General features: G+C 56.5%; 1 protein-coding gene across 1 annotated transcript; it reads left to right on the top strand.

Annotated features, from left to right (window-relative positions):
- The first annotated feature begins 15,063 nt into the window (after positions 1 to 15,063).
- Positions 15,064 to 26,050, top strand: Itm2c (integral membrane protein 2C). The gene is made up of 6 exons (XM_048344146.1): positions 15,064 to 15,237; positions 22,397 to 22,537; positions 23,842 to 24,030; positions 24,782 to 24,892; positions 25,398 to 25,548; positions 25,711 to 26,050. Exons 1-6 carry the CDS (start codon positions 15,121 to 15,123, stop codon positions 25,800 to 25,802), a joined length of 801 nt encoding a protein of 266 aa, XP_048200103.1. The 5' UTR covers positions 15,064 to 15,120; the 3' UTR covers positions 25,803 to 26,050.
- The last annotated feature ends 198 nt before the right edge of the window (positions 26,051 to 26,248 follow it).

The raw sequence follows: 26,248 nt of genomic DNA, 5'->3' as shown, positions 1-26,248 counted from the left end.
GAGACCCAGTCCCTTAGGAGGTAAGTCTCCAAGGACAATGGCCAGCGGGTTTCTACGCAAGACATTTCATCCTGTGCCGTGTATTCCATTTGCAGGGGTTTTTTCCCCCCTGTCGTCCTGGGGCTTGGGCCGTGCCCCCTTCCCCCCCCACCCCCCCCCGGTCTCTTAAATACTTTCTCCTGCAGCCAGCTCAATGCAGTCTTCCAGGGGAGCTGTGGGTGTGTTGCCTGTGTGTTGTGCAAGGCACACTGGTGAGATTTAGCTCTGCAGAGTCCTGGATCCCGGGCAATAAATGTGTATCACACCTGACTCTCGATTCCAGCACCTGGGGCCCCGTTTGGCTGAAATGCGCACGGGGACGGTGGCCTGGGGAGGAGTGGCAGGCCAGCGGGGGAGGCTTCGGGCAGAGAGAAGCTTCTAGTAGCATGCAATGCAGTTGCCTGGTTCTCTCGGCTGGGTCCCGCTGGAGCGGGCGCCACCACGAGCAGCCGTGTGTTCACCTCCACCTCTCCGCTGACATCCCAGCGCGTCCCCCATCTTCTAAAGTCCCCAGCCACGTGGTTCAGGTCCACGCCATCCGGGGAGGTGGGAACGGATGAGTGGGATTGACCCAGGACTGCCGCGCCCTCCGCCATCTGCCAGCTGCCCGCGGAGTGCCGTCGCTAGCGCCCAGCGCTCCCAGGGCTGAGTTGGGACCAGCACCGGTGCGCACGGCGTTAGCCCCGTGCACGAACCTCTCCTGTCCCCCCCGTCCTAGAATCGAGGAGCGAACTGCTCCCTCGCAAAAGGGACTTTTGGAAGAGCGGGCTAAGCCCCGTGACATGCACAGTGGAGAGACTGAAGCCAAAGTGAGAAATGTCCAAGGAGGGGTGGAGGCCCAGGGTCCCCACCGGCCTCCCTGCGGCGCCCCTGCTTCTCCACGAGGGGGCAGCTCCTGCCTGCCGCCTGCGGGGAATCCCGCGATCCGGGGCCTGAGGCAGGGGAAGCAGGTGTCTTGTCCTGTGCTGTCACCAAGCTCTGAGGGGGTTTGCAGCCCAAAGGAGGGGTGGGGTGTCAGTTATAAAAAGAGGTAGGGACCGTAGGTAGCATGGGAGGAGAATTTAATGGGGTGTGGGGGGGTGGCTAATGAGCTAGTTGGCAGAGAGTGCTCCCCCAGACTCCACCCAGCCTGCTCTGATGTGAACCTGGGTGCCTCGTGCAGGGCACTCGGTGGACCAGTGTCGCCGCACAGGCACTAGCAAGTGCACGTTCTATGCCGATCAGTCTCCCCAAGCAGCTGCCCTGCACTTTCCTGATTTTTTATTTATTTTGGCCAGTCCTGAGACTTGAACTCAGGGCCTGAGCACCGTCCCTGGCTTCTTTTGCTCAAGGCTAGCACTCTGCCACTTGAGCCACAGCGCCACTTCCGGCTTTTTCTGTGTATGTGGTGCTGAGGAATCGAACCCAGGGCTTTGTGCATGCTAGGCAAGCATCTACCGCTAAGCCACACTCCCGGGCCAACTTTGCTGATTCTTTATGGCAGTTTTGACGGGGGTGGGCTGGGTGCTTTGTAGACTCTGCCTTGCTGGGGGTCTGGTTTTCTCATGAGGAGGACGCGGTGACAGGTGCGGAAGCGGGGCAGCTCTGGCGCCTTTGCCCTCACGGCCTGGCCGGGCATGCGGCCTCCACGCGGGGCCCCGCTGACGCCGGCCCTGAGCCTGACACACAGCGAGCAGTCAGGAAAGCGAGCGCTGCATAATTGTCTGCCCACCCATTCTGTGGGTTTCCTCCTCCTCTCTCCACTCAGGGCTCGGGTGCTGAATGCTGGCCGCACCCTTTGGGGAGGTTGGGGAGCTCTGGAAGGTGAGGTCCAGTCAGAGGCGGGGGCCCCTGGTGTGGGAGGGGGGGCCATGGTGGCTCGCGGGCCAGAGCTGCAGCCATGCGTGAGAAAGCTGAGAAACGGTGCCCGGGCCCAGAGTTCAAGCCTCAGTGCTCCCACGAGGGAAGGAAAGCTGTACAACCGGGTGGGGGGGGGGAAGGGGGGGGAGGAACTGGGACATTGTCTCAGAGCACTGAGCTCCCAGGTCTCATCAGCGTCTTGGGAGCCGCAGCGGAGGAGCCCTCGGAGCCGAGCATGGAGTGGGGGAAGGACGGCCTGAGCCAACACTTGGGCTGAGCTGTGAACATGGCGGTGCATTCCTACACACTGAGTGCACTGAATGGAAAACCCGCCCCGTCATCTACCAATAATCTTCCACAAAAGCGCTTGCTCCTACCCACGTGTCATAACATGTGACACTTTAATGTAAAAAAAAAAAAAATGGAGGGCTGGGAATATGGCCTAGTGGTAGAGTGCTTGCCTTGTATACATGAAGCCCTGGGTTCGATTCCCCAGCACCACGTATGTAGAAAAAGCCGGAAGTGGCGCTGTGGCTCAAGTGGTAGAGTGCTAGCCTTGAGCAGAAAGAAGCCAGGGACAGTGCTCAGGCCCTGAGTCCAAACCCAGGACTGGCAAAAAAAAAACTAAGTGGATTCCCCCCCTTGAGGAAACATAATCCATGCAGAAGTAAGGTCATGTGTTTGTTTTTTCCAGCATAGAGTGGTGATAAAACATCCTTGCAATGCAAGATGGCTTTAATTTCCATCATACCAATGTGTTAATGAAGATGAGAATGGTATTTCTGCACCAGTTACTGCTGAGAAAATCCGGAGCTGTGATTTTAGCAGGAAATCAATTGTGCGGAGCAAGACTAATCAGCATCCGGTGAAGGGATCTGAGTTGTGAGGACACAACATTTACAAGGGTCAGAGCAAAGATGAGAGAGGACAGAACAGACACACACACACACACACACACACACACACACACACACACACACACTGCACAAGTCCTGGTTATTCAGAAGTTGTGTCATACTGATTTAGTGGAAACTAAGTAAATTGCACAAACTTGCTTTCAAGTCTTCAACTCCTGTTTCCTCTCTCTCTCTCTCTCTCTCTCTCTCCTCTCCTCCTTCCTCCACTCCCTCCCTCCCTCCTCTCTCCCTCTTTCCTTGCTTTTGCCACTTAACAAGAGAGAGAATGCTTGCTTTACTGAACTAACCAAGAGTCACTCAAAAAGAGAAAAGAGAAGCAAAGAAAAGAATGCAAAGATGTAATACATAGCTGAAAACTCATCAGGGGATATAAAATCAAAGACTACCGCATACCTGATTAATCCCAAGAAAGACAGAAAGGACAGACCATGGCCAAAGAGCTAGAAAAACAAGACGACCGGCTGGACTCTCACTCCACCGATCCAACACTGACACCATAGGTGAACAGGGTGAAGACTCACTCCACTGACAAAACGCACGGAGAGCGGGGCCTGGCGGTTCTGCCTGTCAACCCGGCTCCCCAGGAGACAGAGATCGGGGGGATTTCAGTGTGAGACCAACCTGGGCAAACGTTAGTAGTGAGACCTCATCTCAGCCAGCCAGCGGCGACCTGCGCACCTGTCACCCTAGGGGTCACAGTCCAATGTCAGACCCAGGGCAGAGGCACGGGGGGGGGGGGGGGAGGGGAGGGGAAGATTCCGGGGTGGGGGGGAAGATTCAAGGAAAAAATAAGCACAAAAAGGGGTAGGACCTGGCGGTGCCAACGGGGGCCACCCCACATTCCATGCTACCCCAGGGCCGGGCGGGGTCCGCAGAAGCCTTGTGTAGGCTCCGCCCCCCGCAAGTGTGCCTCCCAGGCCCCGCTGAGGGTCGTGTTCTGGGGACTCTCTCCATGTTCTGGGGACTCTCTCCGTGTTCTGGGGACTCTCTCCGTGTTCTGGGGACTCTCTCCGTGTTCTGGGGACTCTCTTCGTGTTCTGGGGACTCTCTTCGTGTTCTGGGGACTCTCTTCGTGTTCTGGGGACTCTATTCTAGGCAAAGTGAGACCGACCGGCCACGGCAATTTCTGCCCTTTGGGGAAAAGGACATCAAGGTTTGGAGACGTCAAGCTCACGGAAAATGACCAGGGCCCTGGAGGGGGGCAGGGGGGCACCCCTCTCTCACCACCCACGATGGCAGGGCTGGCTGGGGCTTGGGGCACAGAGCATGCTCGGCCCGCACACGGTGCAAGGAAACCACTGGAAATGCCAAAACTGGAGATCATGACTAAAGAGCTGCCAGTCACCAGAGGGACACCCGGATAGAAGCTTTGGGGAGACACATGAAAGGAAATGCGATCTGGAAGTGAGCCAGTGGCTCACACCTGTCATCTCAGGGGGCTGAGATCTGAGGGTCACGGTTCAAAGCCAGCCCCGATGGGAAAGCCAGCGAGACTCTTGTCTCCAAGTAACTATCCCAAAGCCGGAAGGCAGAGTGGGGGTGCAAGTGGCAGAGCACTAGCCTTGAGCAAAAAAAGCTCAAGGACAGTGCCTGGGTCCCGAGTTCAAGCCCCAGTGCCAGCACAGTGAACAAACAAACAAATGGCATTCTGAATTAGTTGAGCTGTGGCTGGCACTGAGAAACCATCTTTAGAAGGTTGATGGAGGCCCGGGCGGCGTTCAGAGCCGCTACAGGCCGGAGCCTGGGGCTCGGGCAGGAAGAAGGCCCCGGGTGTAATGAAGGCCTGGGGGGCGGGGGGCTTCCCAACACCAGGATGCCTGGAGAGCTGCTCTGGAAAGCCAGGGGAGGCCGGGGAAGGCCGGCAGGAAGGGGAGGTCGGGGTGGCTTTCCTGGGAGGAGCTGCACGGATGGTGGCACCTGAGATGAGCAAGAAGTCCAGAGCCCGTGTGTCAGGGAGAAACCAAAGGGAGGTGTCGTTTGGATCTGGTTTGGTTTTTGCACTGGGACTGGAACTCGGGGTCTAGGCACTGTCATTTTGCTTTTTCAGTCAAGCCCGGTGCTCTGCCACTTGAGTCACACCTCCACTTTTTTGGCGGTTCGTTGGTGATAAAGAGTTTCTCAGAGTTCTCTTCCCAGACTGGTTTGGAACCACAGTCCTCAGAACTCAACCCTCTGAGTCGCGAAGGTTACAGGTGCAAGCCACAGAAGGCCGGCTCAAAGGGAGTTTTGATACAACATGCCACTGAAAGAGATCCTCTGAAGCCGTTTAAAAGAAACCAAATGCAGGAGAAATCAGCTGAAGAAGAAATAACCTGTGCCTTCCCACACATGGGCCCGCCAAGCCCAGAAAAGGGCTGGAAGTAGTGAGCGCTCCACCAAGAACACCACGTCCTAGAAGAACAAGAAAAGGACGGGAATGTTCCCCAAACATCCAATCGAGAGACAGTTTACTCTTTCACGAGAAGAGAAGTTCCCAACGCAGATGGCAAGATGAGCTGCGTTGGGCACTTACGGCGAACAACATTCTGTCAGGAAAAGGCAAAAAGAACCAAGCCACTGCCAAGACTGCTTGTTTGCCGCGTGACAAAAACTAATAATGGGCTGAGAGGTCTGTTGAAACTGTGATGAAACCCGAAGCCGCCAGACACCCATGGCCCACGCCTGTCATCCTAGCTGCTCAGGAAGCTGAGATCTGAGCATCACAATTTGAAGCCAGCCCGGGCAGGAAAAGTCCATTAGACTCTTATCTCCAATGAACCACCAAAAAGCCAGAAGTGGAGCCGTGGCTTAAGTAGTAGAGCGCTAGCTTTGAGCACAAAAAGCTAAGAGACAGCCACCGGCCCCTGAGTTCAAGTCCCAGTATCAGCACCAAGTCAAGTCCAGCCTCCCACTGCCGGATGAACAAGTGTAGCTGTGGGGTGGCCTGCAGACCCTCCTCTCTGAGGGTGAATCTGAACTCCAATCTGAATGTGTGGGCAAACCCTGTATTGTGAAAGCCCCGTGGGACGGAATCGACGGGGCCCTGCTGAGTTTCACTGCTGCGGAATGGCGCAGCTGTGTTTGACAAGCTCAGCACGTGTGTGGAATGCTCTCCCACTCTGACTTCTGGCTCAGATTCCCCCTCAGTGCCTCCCAGAGCTGCCCCGTGAGCCGTCAGCCCACCCCCCCCCCCACCCCATGCCTGCCTCTGTTTCAGGGCCTCACCACTGGGGAAGAATGCGGGGTGTGGACTTGTTTAAGCACTGAGGCCCTGAAGGCCCTTGTCTGTCTCAGTCCCGAAACCCACAGCCCCGCCCACCCTCAACCCCCCGTGGGTGCTGAATGAATGAACCAAAAGCTGCTACCTTTTTAAAAATAGATTTGGCTGGAAAGTGACTCTTTCAAATATTCATCCTTCTTGAACTGGAGGCGTGGATCAAATGGTAGAATGCCAGCTACTGGATTTGCCTTGTTCTGAATCTAAAATACTTCATGTGGTTCGTAGAAGATGACTCGGAATGTCTAGCAGGGGAAGGAGAACTCAGAGCAGAGAGATGAACAACTCAAGTTGAGCAGAAGTGCTACCCAGTGGCACCACCAGGGGACGCCACCATCAGCTCCCGCGGGTTGTAGTCCGGAGACCCAAGGGCTCCACCCGAGCTGCCCACTGTCACTGGAAGTCCACAACGCCCCCACCCCCACCCCCCGCAGATGCACTCCGGTGCCCTGAAGGAACCCCACTCCCGCCCCAGTAACCACAACACACAGCTCCTGAGCAAGAACGTCTCCTGTGATCACACACGCACACACACACGCACACACACACACTTGTGCAAAATGCACAGCAGCGCAAATGGTTATGTATACGTGGAGTAAAAACATTGGAAGAACACGAATACAGTTCTAAGGACCTAGTGAATTCAGGTCCTAGTGGCTCTTACTTTAAAAAAATATATTATTTTAATTTAATTTTGATGGTTAGTCTAAAGGTTATCTACAAAGGAGTTCTTAACTTTCTTTAAGCTAAGTTGCTTTTTTCTTTATACGCTCTTGTACCTTTCAAGTTGAACAGCTATTACTTTTTAAGCATTATTTCACAAAGCCATTTCTCCCCAAATAGATGTTCAGGCATGAGATGCGTGCTTTCTGAGATGTGTGCTAGAAGAGACTTCACTGCTCTTCAGAGCGGCTGTGCAATTTCTGTGGCTCTATTCACAGCTAAAATGATGTTTTTCTCTTTTATTTGTCACTTCGGTGTCAGAATATGTCATCCTCACCTAATATTAATTGAAGCATCAACACAATTAGCTGTGTCTTTCATCTCACAAGAACTACCCAGTGAAATGTGTGGCTACTCATAGATGTTTTGGGGGGGATAATTGCCTGAGAACGTTCTTCAATAGTTTCCTTGATTATAGGCCACCGTGATTTTTTTCTCTTTTCTCTCTGATCTATCTTGGAAAATCATCCACTGCAAAATACTTATATTCTTTAGGTAGGATTGTGGGTACACACATTTTATAATCTGTTCCATCCATTATGTCTATAGTATCATAATCTTTCTCATTATACTGATATTTCCCACCTTATTTATTGATTATATTTTGCAGAGATTGTCTCTTTTTATATCTTCAATACACTTGTCCATTTTTCTGACTTTCAATTGAGTTAGTCTGGGTTTTTTGTTTGTTTGTTGATTTTTTTCGCAGTCACGGGTCTTGAACTCAGGGCGTAGGGTGCTGTCCCTGAGCTTTTCCACTCAAGGCTAGTACTTTACCATTTTGAGCCACAGGGCCACTTCTGATTTCCTGGTGGTTAATTGAAAATAGAGAGTTTCACAGACTTTCTTACCAAGACTGGCTTCAAACCGCAATCCTTCAGATCTCAGCCTCCTGAGTAGATAAGATTACAGGCGCGAGCCACAGGCGCCTGGCTAGTCTGGAGTTTTTAATTACTATAACGAAATCTCTGAGGCAGGCTAACTTTAAAAAGAAAGAGGCTGATTCAGCGCCCAGTTTTGGAAGCTTAAGGGTTTGGCACTGACCTTGGCTCTGCTCATATCATCACCTTATAAAGACCAAAGCCAACCAGACACCAGTGGCTCACCACTGTCATCTTAGCTACTTAGAAGGCTGAGATCTGAAGATCATGGTTGGAAGCCAGTCTGGGCAGGAAAGTCTCTGAGACTTTCACCCCCAAATCAGCTACTAAAACAAACAAACCAGAAGCCAGAGAGTCTAGGGGAGAAGGTTTATAACATCTTTCTTAGGCCAACCAGCATCCTGTGAGTAACACCTTCATTACTTCTAAGGGCAGAGTCCCAGTGACCTAAAGACCTCTCCCTAGGCCCCACCTCTTAAAAGACACACCTCCCAATGACCTAAAGACCTCCCCCTAGGCCCCACCTCCTAAAGGACACACCTCCCAATGTTTCCATACTGGGGACCAGAATTCCAGTACATGAGAATTTGGGGGTGGGGACAGACACTTAAGTCATCTCCAAGCAATCAGATCCATTGTTCTCATTCGTTTATTTCCTTTCTTCTGTTTTCTTCTAGATTTGTTCTGTTGTTCTGTCGACCCATTCTTGGTGTCAGAATTAATTCATTAAAAAAAAAATTATACGTTCTTGTCTCCGCCTCCTCCTTCCTGAGGAGAGCATTTTTCCTCCACCACTTCCTCACTATCACAGTGTTCCTCCTCGCCATATACAAGTCCAGAAGAATGGAGCCAAGGGACCAGGGGATGAAACACTGAAAGTGTGAGAAAATGGAGAAGAGAAGTTGGTTTTCTTAAGGTAAATATCAAGTAAGTGGATATCCCAAGAAATTATCTAGTGCTCTAAGTACCACCAAACAATGGAGGAGGCGCAGTCCGTGTGGTCACTTTTACAAAGCAGATCTCGCTCCATGACGAAAACCAAAGTCAGATCTCTCGTTTTGACGGGTGCTCGTCCGCTTGAGCCATAGCTCCACTTCTGGATCTTTGTTGGTTCGTTGGAGATAAGTCTTTTGGATTTGTCCGTCCAGGCTGTCTTCAAATCTGGATAGCCATCCATCAGGAGAACAATATTATGGCAATCACCCTGATTGAAATAAGCCAGGCTCAGAGATACACAGGGTTAATGTTTTCTCTCTCCTGTGAAGGTAAGATGTAAAATATAAACATATATAAAAACGAAACAGAAGGAATAGCATGTACGAAAAACTGTAATTCCTGAGAGAAATGATGAAAGGGGTCACATTGATCAAGAGGCACAGTACTTATACACTGACTCGTTGAGTGGTAACTCCTTTGCACAACTTCTTAACGATAACAAAAATATAAGTTTGAAAAACAAACAAACTTGTAAGTCCCTATTTTGAAAACTCATTACAGATTCTCCCATGGGTGGTGGTGCATGCCTTTCATCCCAGCCCAGGGGAGGCAGAGGCCGGAGGATCGTGAACTCGAGGCCAGGCTGGACTCTCCTGGAAGACATCTCGCCACCTGTCCCCGGCATCCTTCTTGTTTTCTTCTTTAGTGGCTTTCCTTTCAGAGTTCTTGGCAATCACAATGGTGGCATTTCCAGACAAATCTCACCATGTTTTTTTTCTTCTCCTACTCATCTACGAAACCCCAATTTGGGTTTGAATTGGCTGTGCTTTCATTCGGGAGAGAATTGACATTTACACGGTCTTCCCTTCCAGGAATGCCACTTGTCTCTGGATCCGCGTTTGCTCTGAGCCCTGAGGAGGGGCGTGCCTTTCTCCTCCTCGGTTAGGAAATGGATTCCGGGGACCCTCACGCTGTGTCTGCCATGGCAAAGGCAGCCGGTCCCGCGTGCGGATGGCATCCGTCGGAGGAGTTGGAGTTGGGGTGAAGGCACCCAGGGGACTTCTTGGTAGCCAAGGCTGCAGGCCAGCCCCCCTCCTCCTGCAATCCAGTGCCTAGAGAGAGCGAGAAGGCTGTTTGGAGAGAGCCCTGGGTTAGGAAGCAGAAGGGGGTGCGGGATTAATCCCAAGGGGGCACAGCTCCAGAGCGATCACCACCCATTACCATCCTGCATGCCCCCCCCCACCGGGCACTTCACCACGCATGGCAGACGGCAGCCCAGCTCTGTACTTCACACCCGAGACCACGCGCGGTGATCAGGGGAAGGTCTGGAAGAAGGTTCTGAGTTAATAATGCCTCACCCCTCCCCACCTGCCCGCCCCTTAGCGCCCAGGACAACTCCCGGGAGAACCACCTCCCCACGGTCACGGTGCAAAATCAGATTCCTTTCCTAGGTAGGGAGTGACCCCAACTGGGCCCAGGTACAGGCATTCACCCAAGACACTGGGGAGGATGCACGTGGTGACATCATCCTCACAAATCCAAACTCAGAACAATTCAAGTATCTACCAGAGGGCCAGTGGTGCCCAATAGAATGGCACACGATCGTGAGAACTGACCAACTGCCAATCACACCACAGGGGCGACTCCAGACGGAAGACAGCACAAACCATGCTCAGGAGGAAGAGCACCCGCCTGGCAAGCTTCCAGCCCTGCGTTCCTCCGTGTGTACAAAACCACTCATCCACGTGGAAGAAAGGAGCGTAGTGGCTACTCTGGGGGCGGAACTGATGACTGGAAGAGAAACGAGGGACCGCCACGGATCTGTTCACGTTCTTTTGTCGTTGGTAGTGGTGGTCCTGGGGCTTGAACTCAGGGCCTGGGCGCTGTCCCTGAGTTCTTTTGCTCAAGGCAAGCACTCTACCACTTTAAGGACAACTTCACTTCTGGCTTTTGGGTGGTTCATTGGAGATAAGAGTCTCAAGGATTTTTCCTGCCCATGGTGGCTTTGAACCGTGATCCTCGGATCTCGGCCTCCCGAGTAGCTAGGATTTCAGGTGGGAGCCACTGGTGCCCACCCGTTCTTTCTGTTGATCCATGAGCTTTGTCGTGTCGGCTGTAGAAAACATGTGCAATCATGTTCCACAGTCTGTAAAACACATCACCATACCGATGCTTCACCTGTGATTAAGCGTCGTAGTGTGTCCTGGATCAAACCCAGGCAGTTATAACATCACTAGGTCATATCATCTTTGGTCTGTCGTTGACTGAAGTGATGTCACATGGCACGTGACTGTGTAAAAGGCATCTGCAAAAATGTCTACAACAGAACCAGGCGCCGGTGGCTCACGCCTGTAATCCTAGCTACCCAGGAGGCTGAGGTCTGAGGATCACGGTTCAAAGCCCACCTGTGCTGGAACGTCCATGACTCTTCAATCAACCACCAGAAAACCAGACGTGGTGCTGTGGCTCAAGTGGTAGAGCACTAGTGTTGAACTGAAGAGCTCAGGGACAGCGCCCAGGCCCAGTGTTCAAACCCTGAGACCAACCAAAAAAAAAAAAAAAAGAAAAGGTTATGTCCATTAGGATGGAGATTATACTCTTTCTTGTAGACCTCAAACAAGGTCAACATGAACGCCTCTGGTCAGCATCACACTGGAACAGTAGCCAGTGAGCAAGAATAATTAAATAAAAGGCATAAGGACTAAGAAAAGAAGCTGGGCCCTGGTGGCTCATGCCTGTAATCCTGGTGACTCAGGAGCTTGAGATCTGAGGATTGCAGTTTGAAGCCAACCTGGGCAGAAAAGTCTCCATGAGACCCTTATCTCCAATAAACCGCTCAAAAACCAGAAATAGAGCTGTGTCTCACACCTGTAACCCTAGCTACTCAGGAGGCTGAGATCTGAGAATCACAGTTCAAAGCCAGCCCAGGCAGAAAAGTCCTTGGACTCTTAGCACCAATGAACCACCCAAAAGCCGGAAGTGGAGTTGTGGCTCAAGTGATAGAGCATCAGCATTGAGTGAAAAACTCCAAGAAAAAGCAAGAGTTCCTGAGTCCAACCCCCAGCACGCGTGTGCATGCACACAAACACACACACACACACGCACACACACAGAGTCTTTACTCTCAGATGACAAGAGTAGGTATGCAGAAAACCTAAAGAAATCTATTTTCCAAAACATGACTAAGTAAATGATACGTTCAGGTTCCAGGATGCCAGGTACCCTGGGTGAGAAGTGATCTGTTCCCATGCCAACGTGATAGAACCTTTCAGAAATGGAAGGGGCAGGGTGGCCTTCAAAGGTCCAGCCCGGCCACTCCCTGTCGGGGACGCCTGGCCTCACTCGGTGGCTTCCACGGCCGGGATGCGATGCCCCCTCAGGGCTGAGCGCATGTCCACCCCTGCTTTCCAACACCCGGACCTCGCTCCTTTCTACAGACCCTGTCCGTGTCTGAAATGAGATTGGGCCACAGGTGGAGAGCGAGGCAGGTGAGGCTGTTTCGAGATTTCAGAGTGAGTACAGAAAGGAGCTGGGTCCCATCAAAGAGGTAGGAGGGCTGCCCCCCGCCCTCAGCTGCAGAGGACAACTTTCACCGATGGGTTGGGATGGGTGGTCTGTAACTGTCTATGGGTCATGGACTCCGTTTCAAAGCTTTAAAAAAAAAAAAAAAACACCACCAAACCATTTTGACCTCGATCTCGAGGTTTCAGGGCTAATGTGGTGAACAACTTAATCCAGAAACCACTGGAAACCTTCTGCGGCTGACGCCCATGGTCTTGATAAGTGGCCTGCCCTCATGATAAGGCTGAGGGACTGTCAGTGCTGGAGCTGCTGGCCAAAAGCACGAGGGAGTGGTAGAAGAAGCTGCGTGTGCCAGCTGCCTCGGGCCAGAGGCCTAGTGAGCCCTGGAGTATAGAGAGGCTTGGGCAAGTGTTTTTTTCAAGTACACAATGTGTCTACCTGTAGTGTTGAATAAAATCTGATCCAAAGGTGACAATGGAGACAATAAAATGTAGAGGGGTGGGTGTGGGTGTGTGTGTGTGCGCGCGCGCATGCGTGCCTCGATGAAGTGTCAGTGTTTTGGCAAAAGAGGCCTTCAGGTTTCTGCAAAGAAACAATGCTGATTGTCAGAGTGTCACCTGCAGCAATAACGTATAGCTAGCTGGACCTCCAAAATTCATCAGTTGTACGTCACCTCGAGTGCATGATTCACACGGGCTGTGGACATCTGACTTGACTCTGAGGCTTACTGAACATATTCTGTGGGATGCAATTTTGCCTTGGGAACGATTTTTGTAGGAAACTGAGTTGTAAGGTGTTAGGTCCTCTCCCTGAGGGCTCCATGCAGATGCCCCCACCTCATTAAGTCTCCACCCAGTTACCTGGGTAACCTGCAGACCTGGAGGCAGTTACCTCCCCTTTCCCTGAGGTCACATCCTAATCCACCTGGCCACACCCCTTGCCCCTGCCCTAGATAAAGCAGGGCTGGGTGGGGGTCGCTCCTTCTCTCCCTTCTCTCCGGCCATGGATCATCTCGGCCACAGGCCAGCAGTTCGGTAATAAACTTTCTCTCCTGCCTGAATACCGCGTGGCGTTCTCCTTTACCGGCTACCTACTTTAAAAAACCTAACATAAGGCAGTTGTAAGGGAGCATGTCATTGTCCCTCAGTCTGGCTAGAAGACTGTGGTATCCCTCTCAGGCTTTTACCTGGAAAAAAAAATGTCTGTTGAGTTTGCTTTCTGCCTTCTCTTCATCCTGATAGCTTCATGACTTCTTATAATGTTCCTCTTGGTTTTGTTTTGCTCCTTCATCTGGAGGGATTTGGGTTTAGCAGGAGCCATTTTTATGTCCATCTTGAACCCCAGCAGTCTTAGCAGGTCTAGTCCTAAGGGCTCCTACTTTATAAACACCTGGCAATTCATGAGGAGCCATTGAGAGAATCCTAAGGTGGAAGCCAAGGATGAACACGTCCTGTTCTCACAGGGTGATGGCTACGGACCCAAGCTTTGCCTGCGTTTTGTCCCTGCTGGTGGATCCTACCTGGCTCAGGCATTCTGATACAGCAAATAGAAAGCGAACGAATACCCAAGGCCAATTGTCCAGACTCCATCGTGTGTCCATCTAGTACCAGAAAAGAGGTGAAAAGTGAGAAATAAATAAGAATGAGAATGTTAAAAAAAAAAAGATGATATATTCAGGCATGCACTTCAGACAAGATGTGTAAGATCTCCACACAGAGGAATTAAAGGAATGGAGATGTATACCATGTTCATGGATATGAACTCATTCTTTACCTGGAAAACTGTTTTACCAGGAATTCTACAGCTAAGCAGTGGTTTATTAGAATGTCAAAAGTAAGGAGAGGCAGAAAGGGGAGGCCAAGAAAGCCGAGAGCTCATAGGCAAAGGGAAGTGGGGTGCATACCTACAGGTCCTCAGGCCACGGGAGGACGCAGCCACATGTTCCTGACTGGCTGATTAGGGGTCTGCCCCTCTGCTAGCTCAGGGACCCTACATTGAGTCAAGTTAGTTCCTATCACCTGAGGTTAAGGTTAGCTAAGGTCACAGGAGCTGTGGTGAAGACCACGTGACTGAAGACCTGAATGAATTGAGCGGACAGAAGGCTTCACAGGACCAGATCTCGGCTGCTGGTTGTATCTTGGGCATTTCTGTTCTTCTGTTGCAGAACTTAAAACAATGCTCAGTAACCTGGGGTCTTGGGAAAACAGTAGGTGGAGGAATGAGCGCTGAGGGGTGCTGATGAGCCAAACAAGGCCCGGGAGCTTGGGTATGCCAGACCCCAGGTCCCTTTGAGTCTCCAGTTCCTGATTAATGGTAGTCATGCCTCCTTCCTCTCCAAACTCTCCATCGTTCTCAAACCATCCCCTCCCACCTCCCCCTTCCCTTCAGTTCCCCCAGGACAGTGGTGGCTTTAGCGTCAATGAGATTTTTCTTCCTCTTCCATCCTCCAAGCTGCTGGCCACATTCAAGCTCCGGGCCAGTATGTGCAGATCTAGGACCCAGGCAGCTGCCCAGGACCTGAGAGGCAGGAGGAGAGGAGGAGTGGACGGTCCTCAGTCATGCAGCAGACGCTGCTTCCTCCCACCACCAGCCCAACAGCAGAAGCAAGGCGGACTGTGGGTTGCTGGGTGCTGTGTACTGCCCGGGCGGGGCAGAGCCGGTCCCTACAGCAGGTGGATGCTAGCCGGGAGCCAAAGGACACGGGCTGCCCCTGCTTCTCCCGCGGGCTTGGCTGCGCACCCCAAGGCCCCCCACGGGCCCAAAGCGGTCGGGAAGCAAGGGGGCGTGGCGTTTTTGAGGGCGGGGCTGGCAGGGGGCGGGGCCTCGCGCGGGCGGAGCTGTGCGGGGGCGTGGCCTGTCATGGGGGCGGGGCCTGTCGGCGTCGGGGCGGAGCCGAGAGCGGTCCAGACTTCCGGTGCGTGCAGCTCTCGGCGGGGCGGCGCGGCGCGGAGCGCGGAGCGCGGCGAGGGCCGGGGCTGCGGGGCAGAGCGCGGCTCGCGCGGCAGCCATGGTGAAGATCAGCTTCCAGCCGGCCGTGGCTGGCATCAAGGCCGACAAGGCGTCGGCCGCGGCGGCGGCCCCGGCGCCGGCTTCGGCCGCCGAGATCCTGCTGACGCCCGCCAGGGTAAGCGGGGGGGTGGGGGGGTGGGGGGGGTGGGAGCGGGGGGCGGGCGAGGAGCCGCGGCGCGGGGCGCACGGAGACCCGGGAGCCCAGAGCCGGGCCGGGGCACGAGGCCGGGTCTCCACCTGGGAACGCGCTCAAGCTCTCACCCCAGAGTGCGGGAGGAGGGGGAGCTGGAAAATGCGGGGTGCTGGGCGGGGGGCACCTGGTCCCAGCCGGGGGAGGGAGGTGAGGGGGCGGCGGGGGGGGGTCTCGTGCCGAGGAAATGACGCTCTGAGGGGGGCAGGGAGGACGGAGCTCCCCCCCCCCGCGCCCCCGCCAGTCCGCGCTGTGGACTTAGTGATTAAAGGGAAATCAACCAGAGCCGGTGGGCCGGGGGTCTGTGGTGCGGGGCCCGACGCCCCCCACCCCAGCCACCTTCTCCTCCCCACCCCTGCGCCCTCCGCTCCGGGCCCTCCCGAGGCTCTGCCCCCCTACCCACACACACCCACTACCACCAGTGCCCTGGGCACCCCGGTGTCGTGGCCAGCCTCATGAGGGGGGAGGGCAGGCCGCTTGCATTCCGCCCCCCTCCCAGCGATCTGGGGGCGCACCGAGCCCCCACCCCTCCCATCATAAGGGCCAGTCCACACCCTCCTCCCCAAGTCAAGTTTGTGGCTTTGATTGAGCCTGACTGACCCTGGGTATGAGGGGCCCGTGGAGGAGGATGGGGCCCTAGGAGAGGGGTCTCTGGAGAGGGACTTCTGGTGGGTGTCAGCCTGATTAGAGACCCAGAGCCAGGGATGCCAGGAACCTAGGCAGCCCCTCGCCCTGGTGCCGTGGTCGGTGCACCATCCAGCGGCCCACGGTGACCAGGATTCAGTGCCACCACGAGAAGAGCTCCACCTGCATCTGAAGTGTAGGTGGACCAGAGACATCTCATGTTCGATTTTGGTGTGCGGCTTAAAAAGTGTGCCAGAGACTCTCTTTAGCCCTATGATTGAGCCTCCTCCCTTCTCTGGGAGGGTGGGGGAGAGCCGGGTGGGGGCGGGAAGCTGCTTGTCTTACTCCCAGCTGCTTCCCCCAGGGGTAGGCAGGGGTAGGCAGCCCAGCTAAAAACCAGGACCCGGCTGGCTGCGGGGAGCCACAAGGTTTGGGGGGTGGGGAGGGGGAGACGTGGATCTCGCCCAGAGGTGGGAGGATGTAATTCTAACTCCATCAAAAGGTCCCCTGAATTTTGCAGGAGTGGCACATTTTGGGATGGCAGCCTGCTGCTGATGGTGCATGGCAGTGTGGGAAGTTTCAGAGTCTCTTGTGAACCTAGGAAGACTCGGTAATTTTTCTAAGAAACAAGCTGGCGTGTAAGCATGGAAGCCCTGCACAAACTATATAGTACCAAGGAACAGACGCTTGAAGACGGGGATGGGAGAGAGAACAGACTTGGCCTTGAGCTTCCCGGTGACCGCTTTCCGAGGGCCACCTGTGGTCATTGGTGTGGGCCAGGCCTTAGACCCAGGATCTCTTTTTGCTGTGAAAAGATCTTACCTAGACAGATAAGAAGCGGGCCCCAGAGATAGCCAGCCCGTTTGCATCACGCATCAGCTGTTCATTTAATTTTCTCTATGGGCTCAAATCTCTGTGACAAAAGAGCAGCTTTTCAGAGCTCTCCCCCAGTCTGCAGCCCCTCTGAATAGCCATTTCCAAATAAGCTCAAGCAGCACATTTTGGGGTGGCTTAGTTTGGCCACCCCTACCAGCAGGGCTTGGGCAGTAACGGACATCAAGCTTCTGGTTTTGACCAGGCTCTGAGATTGAATGGCCCCCCTCTTTCCCTCTGTTACCAGCATGAAATGGAGATACCAGTCTTGTCCTGTCCTGCTGGCTTTTAGTCATGGCCTGGATCCTGCTGAATGCCCCCTCTCCCCCCCCCCCTTCCCCCGCTCTCTTGGCATGAGGAGGCTTGAGACACTGGCAGTCAGGAGGAAGAATTACAATCCTGGCACTTTGAGGACAGAGCTGCCTATTGGTGATCTTCCAGGCCGTGAGCTGGTGCAGCGAGCCGTTGGGGGGTTGTGTGCTGGCTATGCCCATCATGGTTGGATCAGGAGCTTTTACTCCTGCAGGCCTCTTCTTGCTCCACCTAGCCAACAGGTGCATTCCCCCTTGTCCACTGCCTGGCCCCCCAGAGAGAGCAGGCAAGGGGCTCATTTCAAAGCTGTAGCTCAGGGACTATCATCCATTGTCAAAGCTCTGTGAGATGGGCCAAGAAGCTAAAAGGAAGGTGAAAAGACTGGAAGCTGCTTTATCAGGGCAGGGCACCAGGAGTTTGTCCCATGCACACAGCAGCTTATTAGCTCTTTAGGGCTGGAGGTGATCCCAGAACCCTCCTTGGTGTCTGAATTGGACTCGTGAGGAAGGATTCAACAGGCAGTCAAGGAACACACAATGAGCAGATTGGAGAGCCAGGGGGCTTTGGGCCTATCATTGACCTATCCAGCCTGGGCTGGACAGAGAGGGTGGGGACAGTAATCGGGGATGGCTATGGCACTGTCCTGTCCCAGGAAGGACCGCCTTGCTTTTCTGAGCAAAAAGAACCGTGGAAACAAAGGAGGATTTTGTCCCCAGCCCTGACGCTGAGCGAGGGCCCGCTGGTCCCCCAGCTGCCCTAAGAGACAGAGACCACCTTCCCCCGCGCAGCTCTTCCCACAGTCTGCCGCAGCTGCTGTGTGTGCACACTTGCATACGTGCACTCTCGAATGGGCACGCGTAGAGAGGCTCCCAGGCTGGGGTACTTCAAGGGGAGAGGAATGTCAAAGTAGGCCCGATTCAGCCATTTTCTCAGCGCTGTCCTTTTCCCCTTGACCTTGGCCTTTGATTGGAGGCCCTGTGTCGCCCCTCCCCCAGGCTGCCTAGACCCGAGGACCAGATTGTCCTTTCCCTGTGCTGGTGGCTGGCTGGCCGCAGGCCCTTGGCAGGAGAAGATGTGGGAGGAGGGTCCTCTGGTTGGGCCAGTCCAGAAGATGGTTGGAGAAAGGGCAGCCCCTCCCTGGGACTTGTCGATTTCTGGATGTTCCTGCCCAGGGAGCGTTGGCGGATGGGCGGATGCGCTGGCTTTTCTGCTTTGCTTCCCTTCCCACTTGCCTCTCTCAGCGGTTCTCTTTCCCACCCTTGCGTGATTCCAGGCCGTCAGTCAACCTCCAATGAGAATGAGTTTCTTCTTGTGAGGAGAAAAAAAAAAAAAAAGGATCTGATCAAAATCTCCATTACACAGCCTGGTTACCCCCACTTCCCTCTCCGGGCTCCCTGGCTTCCCCCCCCCCCCCCCAGGGAGTTTGCTCTGCTCCGTGGCCTCCCTGAGCCTTTGTTCTCGGAAGATGCCCTGACGGCCCAGCCAAGCAGAGCCTGATGTGCAACCGAGGCTGGAGGGGAACGGGAGTGGGGTCCACTGGCCGGGAATCCCTGAGCCCTGAGAGCCCGTGCGCGTACCCAAGGGAGTCCTGGGCCACTGAGCTGTGGGCATCGGCCCACCCCCTGCTCCCAATTAGGCCACCCCCCCTCCTCCCTCCCCCCCCACAAAGCCTTTCCCATACTTGCCTCTGTGCGTCTGCGGCCTGGGGGGCGGGGGTGGGGAATACTGGGAGATGTGAGAGGTGGTCATCTCCAACCCCCAGCCTGCCAAGGTCTGTGGGTCTGGCTGTCCTTCCTTCCGCCCCTCCCTCCCCCAGCAGAAGGCAATTGTAAGTTCCTCTGCTTGTGGGTTAATCACTGTCTGTCTGTCTGTGTCTGTCTGTCAGTACTCGGGGTCTGCCGTGTTGTCTTTTAGCTTTCTCACTCAAGCCTGGCACTCGACCGCTGGAGCCACAGCTCCGCTTCCGGCTCTTTGTCAGTTAAGTGGAAGTAAGAGTCCCCCATGGACTTTGCTACCCAGGCTGGCTTGACGGCGTGATCCTGAGGTCTCAGCCTCCTGAGTCGCTAAGGTGACGGGTGTGAGCCGGCGGTGCCCACTCACAAGTGGCTGTTTACACGTTGCTGGCAGAGCAACGTCTTGGAAACCATATGCAGTGTTTTCCCCCTGCTAAACAGAAGCCCCCCAACCCCCCCATGCCAGGGTCTAGCTCTCCAGCCTGACAGGTGAAGCAGGAAGACGGGTCACCCCAGCACCTTCCCTGACCCCGTATCTTCCTCAGACCCGAGGTCACCGGCCTGGGCAAGGGCATGGGGGGGGGGGGAGCAGGGCCTGGTTCCAGGCTTCGGGGGGTTTGACCTTGGCCTTCGTGGTTTCCTGCTAGCAAAGGCAGCTCTGGCACTTGTGTCCATCAGCAGGAACACGGTAGAATTCCAGTCTGGCCTGCTCGTATCCGCCCTCCTGTCCTCAGGAGGTGGCAGAGTAGCTGAGACCCGTGTGTGTATAGGAGGTGTCCGTAGAGGCAAACAAGGAAGCCAAGGTTTCAGCAGGGGATGGGGCTGGGGTAGGGGAGGAAGGTTCTGTTTTCTTTCTAACCTCCCAAGGATCTGATTATTTTAGTCTTATGAAATGAACTGACAGAGTAGATAGGAAAACAAACAAAACTCACCCTATACCCAGACCTGGGAACCACATACAAAGTCTAAGACTAGATAATGGATGTTTACCAAGTATTATGAGCTACAGAAAGAAGTAGGGGCTCTAGGCTGTTGGGGGGTGGGGGTGGAAGGCTGCCTCAAAAGCTGCGGGGGGGGGGTGTCTTCTCCTGCAGAGACAGTCTCCCCTACCCCTCTCCCTGTGGTGGGCTCCGGAAAGTGTGCCCCCAAAATGTATTGGGAATAGGAATACCTTGATCTTTTTGTGTGTGTTGGTCCCAGGGCTTGAACTCTGGGCCTGAGGGCTCCCACTTGACTTTTTTTTTTTTTTTTTTTTGGCTCAAGGCTGACACTCTTAACCACTTGAGTCAGAGCTTCATTTCCAGCTTTGCTTTTTATTTATTTATTTATTTTTCTAGTGAATTGAAGGTAAGAGTCTCACACACTTTCCTGCTCAGGCTGGCTTTGAACCTTGATCCTCAGATCTCAGTCTCCTGAGTAGCTAGATGACAGCAGTGAGCCACGAATGCTGGGCTTTGGTCTGCTTTATTTGTCTGGCTACAAGATGGATTTGGTCACCACCCAAGGTGGGTAAGGTGAAGAATCCCCAGGGACTGGTCCTGGCTGCAGGTCTCTCCTGGGCCACATCTGGTCACCCTCCCTCGGCCTGCTCCCTGCCCTGTGCTCCCTCCCTGATCTCCCTCCCCCCCCCCCCCACCCCGTGGGGTCAAGCCCTTGGCCTCCTACCTGGACATTGTCCCGGCCAGAGCAGCGGAAGGCCTTATCAGCGCAGGTGACTGATTCACAGAGCAGGCCCTGGGGCTCTTGCTTGTAATCCAGTGAGGATAGTGTGTCTTTTTAGGGCAACTCTCCTCCACTAGCTTCTTTGATTCTTCAGAACTCTGAAGCAGAAAGCGTAGCCAAGGTGCAGCCTCGACAGCTGTCTGCAGCCCGGTACCAAAAAAGAAGGTCTCGCCCGGCAGATCTGCTATTTTTACCTGGGTCTTTATCCTCTACCTACCGAGGGCTTTGGGGCTCTTTGTCTCTTTTCCTCCCAGCAAGGCCCGTGTCACCTTTTACACAGGGGGACGTGAGTCGGGGAGGCTGTGCCGCTTCGTGGGGGTGGGGGCTCACAACCCTTCCTGACGCTGGTCCCCACTAGCCCCAAGCCCACCAGCCCTCTGAGACAATCTGGCTCTTCAGGACATTGTGCCCGAGGCAGGAGTCACAGATGCCGCCGGCAGCCCGGCCCGTGTCCCGCGTGCAGCGTCCTTTCCTAGGACCGCTGCTGGCCATTCCACGCGTGGGAAGGAAGTGGAGCTGTGGCTCAGGGGGTAGAGCGCCAGCCTTGAGTGAAAAAGCTAAGGGGCAGCACCAGGTCCTGAGTTCAAGTCCTCCTACGGACACCAAAGAACGACAAAAAACGACAGCTGAAGGCTACCTCGTGTGCAGCACCCCTGGGTGGGTGGAGAGGCCCACCCACGCCTGCCCACTGGAAACTCAGCCAACCCCGCCCCGGAGGGCGGGGCTCAGCTCAGCCACGCGCAGGGTGGGAGGGGCTGGTGTGTGACTGGCAGCTGGCTGCCCCACTGAGGGACGCACCTCAAGGGGGCTCTCAGACACCTGCTGGCTCTTTCCTAGTGGCGGGAGCAGTGGGGGTACCGAGCAGCAAGGTACACCCTGCTTGCTGTCCAGGCCCAGGACCTCCGTGCTGCCCTGAGAGATAAGGTCGCATCCTGAGTAACCTCAGGAAGGAGCCACGTCCCCGCCACAGCCTTCTCCAGAAGAAGGGGCAGGAGAAAACAGGCGGGGTCTGCCTTGCTCATTTTGCAGGTGGGGAAACTGAGGCCAGGAGAGCCCTGAGCAGCAGCTGTTGGCAGAGCCAAAGTTGGGGGGGGGGGGACTGCAGGCTTGTGGGCCGGACCCCCCTTGGGTTCCCCTCAGGGTGCCTCACCCTGGGCCATGCGCGGCGTGGGGGAGGGGCTGGCGTGGGCCTTGGGGATATGAGGACCCCCCCCACCCCACGGTTAGTGTGGGAGGCACAGAGGACAGAAAGACTTGACCAAGGCTGGTCCAGCTGGCTCTCAGTCCCGTGCTCCAGACAACAAAGCAGTTATCACTGAGTTTTCTATTCACACACCTCATGTTCCTGCCCAGACCCCTGTGGCCTGGAGTTGGGGTAACACCGCAGCCACCCTCCTGAGCCCAAGGGCGGCTCCCTGAGCAGGACTTTTCCCTAGAGACTCCTGGCCTGGCCTTCCCAACAGTTCCCACTTGGCTGGAGCCCCTGCCCCCCCCCCCCCCCCCGGCTTCTAGATGCTTCCAAACTTCCCCTGGTAGACTGTACTTCTGACAGCCAGTGCACCCCCAATTTATGGTTGAAAGACTGGGTGGTGGTCGCGCCTCCCCCCCTTCCCCCAGTACAATGAAGGGGGCTCGGTGCTCAGGTGATGCCAGGTAGGTCTCAGTTTCTCTAGCTGGGAGGAGACCCAGCAACCCCAGTGCGGACCCCACCCTTGCAGACGTGTGCCATCCTCTCCTGTCCCCCAGGTCTCGGGGGGCTGGCCAGGGGGACGGTCTAGACCTAGCCTGACTGACCTCTGACCCGGCCCTGGTATTGGCAGGAGGAGCGGCCTTCTCACCCCCGTCCCAAGAAGGGGGGCTCGGTGGGCGGCGTGTGCTACCTGTCCATGGGCATGGTCGTGCTGCTCATGGGCCTCGTCTTCGCCTCCGTCTACATCTACAGATACTTCTTCCTTGCCCAGGTGAGGAGCCGGTGGCGCTAGAGCCAGGGCAGCCCCAGGCTGGGGGGGAGGGCGGTGGGGGGACGGGGGGGCCTCGGGGGGGTGGGGGGAGCCCGGAGCTGAGGTGACCGGAAGCCCGGATGTGTGCCCAGGGGAGAGACAGTGCCCAGGTCCGTCCCCCCCCCCCGCCTGGCACTTCCTGGATTGTGCCTTTGCCAACCCCAACCAGAGCCCCTTGTCCTGGGGAGCCAGACACTGCAGCGGGGGCCCCCTGACAGTGTGGCCCCGGGTCCTAGAGTCCAGCAGAGGGGAAGTCTGAGGTCCCCTCCGGAGCTCAGCCCCCATGCTGTAGTAAGGACAGCCTCGTTTGACTCCGGGCATGGAGATTCGGGTTCTAGATGGGGGATGGGTGAGGGAGAAGGCTTTTCGGGGGGCCTGGGAGGGAGGTGTTCCACAGAGAGCCCCACCCGACCCCTCAGCCACACCCCTGAGGCTGTGTCGCCCAATCTGGGCAGGAAGGGATGTCAGCGTCACCACACGTGGGAGCCGGAAGCGGCGAAGTCCAAAGTTGCTCCAAAGCAGACACAAGTACAAGTGGGGGGGGGGGGGCGGGGGAGGGTTCAGGTGACCTCTGGCCCCTAGGCCTGTGATTTTCTTGTCACTCGGCTTTGCCACAGTGGAAATCACTGGAGGGTTTGTGTCCTGCGGAAACTCCCCCAGAAAGCTCAGCGGCCCCACGACTTCCACCTTTGGGGTGTTCCCTCTCCTCTCGCAGCCTTTCCCGTGGTACCCCCCCCACCCCCATCCTGACTCCTCAGTTCCCGTGTGCCCTCGTCCTCCTTCACACAGTCCTGGGGTTCCTCGCTGCAATTGCACGGCAGCATGGCATCTCAGAGCAGCGGACCAGCCCTGTCCCCTCGCCTCCCCTGGCTCTCCACACAGCCCCCGGGGGCCCCCCCACACCGCGCGCGGCCACAGGGGGAGCTTACACCAAGACAGAGAAGTCACGGCGCACCCCCTGGGCGCGTGGCGAAGGATGGCGAAGGATCTCAGGGCCCCTGGGCCAGGAGAGATCTCAGAGGCGTGGAGGTGGCGCTGGAATATCCCGCAGGTCCCCCCCACAACCCAGCCCCACCCAGCCTGGCCAACCCAAGCGACTGGGAGGGTGGACGCCTCCTGCGGCTTCACGGGCCAGAGCGACCACCATACTTCACAGTCAGGGAGACCGAGGCACTGAGGCCTTGCAGCTTGGAGCTGGCAGCCCGGACGCCTTCCCTCCAGTGTCCGCGCGTCGTGACCCCCGACCTCTGTCCCCGCCCCCGCAGCTGGCCCGAGACAACTTCTTCCACTGCGGCGTGCTGTACGAGGACTCGCTGTCCGCCCAGATCCGGACGCGCAGGGAGCTGGAGGAGGACGTGAAGATCTACCTGGAGGAGAACTACGAGCGCATCAATGTCCCTGTGCCCCAGTTTGGTGGGGGCGACCCGGCAGACATCATCCACGACTTCCAGCGGGTGAGGCTGGCTCTCGAGGGGAGCCGGTGGCCGGCCAGGACCTGGGGTGCACAATGGAGGAGCACCCCGGGATCCAGACTTGCAGACCGTACAGCACCGGGGCCGGGCTGCCCCTTCTTGCTTAGCGAAGTTGCCTGGTGCCCTGTCCCGGCCACCCGACACCTGCAGACACTGGCTGTCGTGTCTGCTCCCATTTGCACACCACCAGGGGCGGATGCCAGCATTCTAGAAAGTTTCCTCATGCCCTTCCTTGTTAAGTGAGCATCTTCTGTGGCTGTTTGTGAAGTCAGCCAGTGAGGTCCAGGCAGGCTCCGTCGTTCCCGTCCACCACCACCACCCCCCCACCACCCCGGCTCCATCTGCTTTTCTTGCTCAAGGTTGGCACTTGAACCACGGCACTACTGCCCACTCTTTGGGTGATGATTTGGAGAGAAGAGCCTCCCGGACTTGGCTGCCTGGGCTGGCTTCAAACCTCCGTCCTCAGATCTCAGCCTCCTGAGTAGCTAGGATGACAGGCGTGAGCCACCGGCCAAAGCCTTGCAGGGTTTCTGTGCCAACCCCCTCGGCCCTCCCTGGGGTCCGGCAGAGGAGGCCTAGGAGCCCGGAGAGAGCGCTGCGCTCGGAACTCCTCGCCAAGCCTTCGCCCTGGAAGCCAAGGGCTCGCCTGGCCCTGGGGGTGGGGGTGGGGGAACTGAGGCCTTCCCCCCACCCACACACACACACAGACTGACGAGTCCCCTCCCCCGCCCAGGGCCTCACCGCCTACCACGACATCTCCCTGGACAAGTGCTACGTCATCGAGCTCAACACCTCCATCGTGCTGCCCCCCCGGAACTTCTGGGAGCTGCTCATGAATGTGAAGGTGAGCAGGGTCCTGCCACATCCTCTCCTCTCGTGTCCCCTCCTCCCTCCTCTGTGGGGGCCAGGCCCCGAGTCACGGAGGGCACTGGGCGCTGGGAGGAGGGTGGACGGCCCAGGTAGGTTGATCAGGCTTCCCTCGTGCCCTTGTCACTTTCCTCCTCCTCCTCCCCACCCCCACCCCCACCCCATCAGCCTCCTTGGCCTGCAAGTTCATGTCCTGGGGCGGCAGTTCCAGAGAGGACCGGGCTGTCCCGAGAGCCCTTCCCCTTCAGATGGGGGGCCAGCCTTGCACACGCGTGAACAGTCACAACAGTGAACAATGGAGACTGGCCTGCAGACATCAGCAGGGCCAGCACAAGGCCTTTGCCGACACACGTGTGTGCGTGTGTGCATGTGTGTGCGCGCGTGTGAGTGTGCACATTGGGGGGGGTCTCGTGCGTGGCAGCAAGGCCTGTGTGGGAGCCGGGGGAGGGGCTTCCTGGGCCCTGACCCCGCCCCCTCCGCAGAGGGGGACCTACCTCCCGCAGACGTACATCATCCAGGAGGAGATGGTGGTGACAGAGCACGTCAGCGACAAGGAGGCCCTGGGCTCCTTCATCTTCCACCTGTGCAGTGGGAAGGACACCTACCGGCTGCGCCGCCGGGCCTCCCGCAGGCGTGAGTGCCCAGCCCCGGCCCCGGCCCCCGGCCCCGCACCCCACCCAGGCTGCAGCTGTGCCTCACCCCGCCGGGGGGCTCGCGCGGGGTCATCCGCAAGCGTTGTCCGTGTGCTGGGTGTTGATGGACACAGGCCTCACTGGGCTTTCTCTTTCCTCCCAGGGATCAACAAGCGCGGGGCCAAGAACTGCAACGCCATCCGCCACTTCGAGAACACCTTCGTGGTGGAGACGCTCATCTGTGGGGTGGTGTGAGGCCCCCTCCTGCCGGGCCCGCCCCTGCCCCCTTCTCTCTCCCTCTGACCGCCCTCTGGTCCTCCCCTCTCCCTTCGCTTAGCTTGTACCTCGGGCACCTCGGCATAGACCCACACGCCCCGCCCTTCCTCCCAGCCCCGCATGCCTCCCCGCGCCAGGGCCCGCGGAGGCCCGGCCTCCCAGGTGCGGGGGCAGGGGGAACAGCTAAAATGGTTTTCTGTGACCCATCATCCCAAAGTCGGGTCCCCAGGGTCCAGGTGGGGTGGGGGGGGGGGAGAGGTAGAGGGCAGAGCCAGGCACGGGAGGCCCTGGGCAGGGGGGAGAGGCGGGGGGTGGCCGTGGGGTTCTGCATAGGTGGGAAGGCCCAGAGATGCCTTTGCCTTGCAAGCACACATCTCCCACTGTCCAGAGTCCCGGGGGGCAGGGGACTGTGGCCAGGGACAAAG

The sequence above is a fragment of the Perognathus longimembris genome, chromosome 4, assembly GCF_023159225.1.
Source record: "Perognathus longimembris pacificus isolate PPM17 chromosome 4, ASM2315922v1, whole genome shotgun sequence".
In the NCBI taxonomy this organism is placed as follows: Eukaryota; Metazoa; Chordata; class Mammalia; order Rodentia; family Heteromyidae; genus Perognathus; species Perognathus longimembris.
This window is presented reverse-complemented; position numbering and strand designations above follow the sequence as displayed.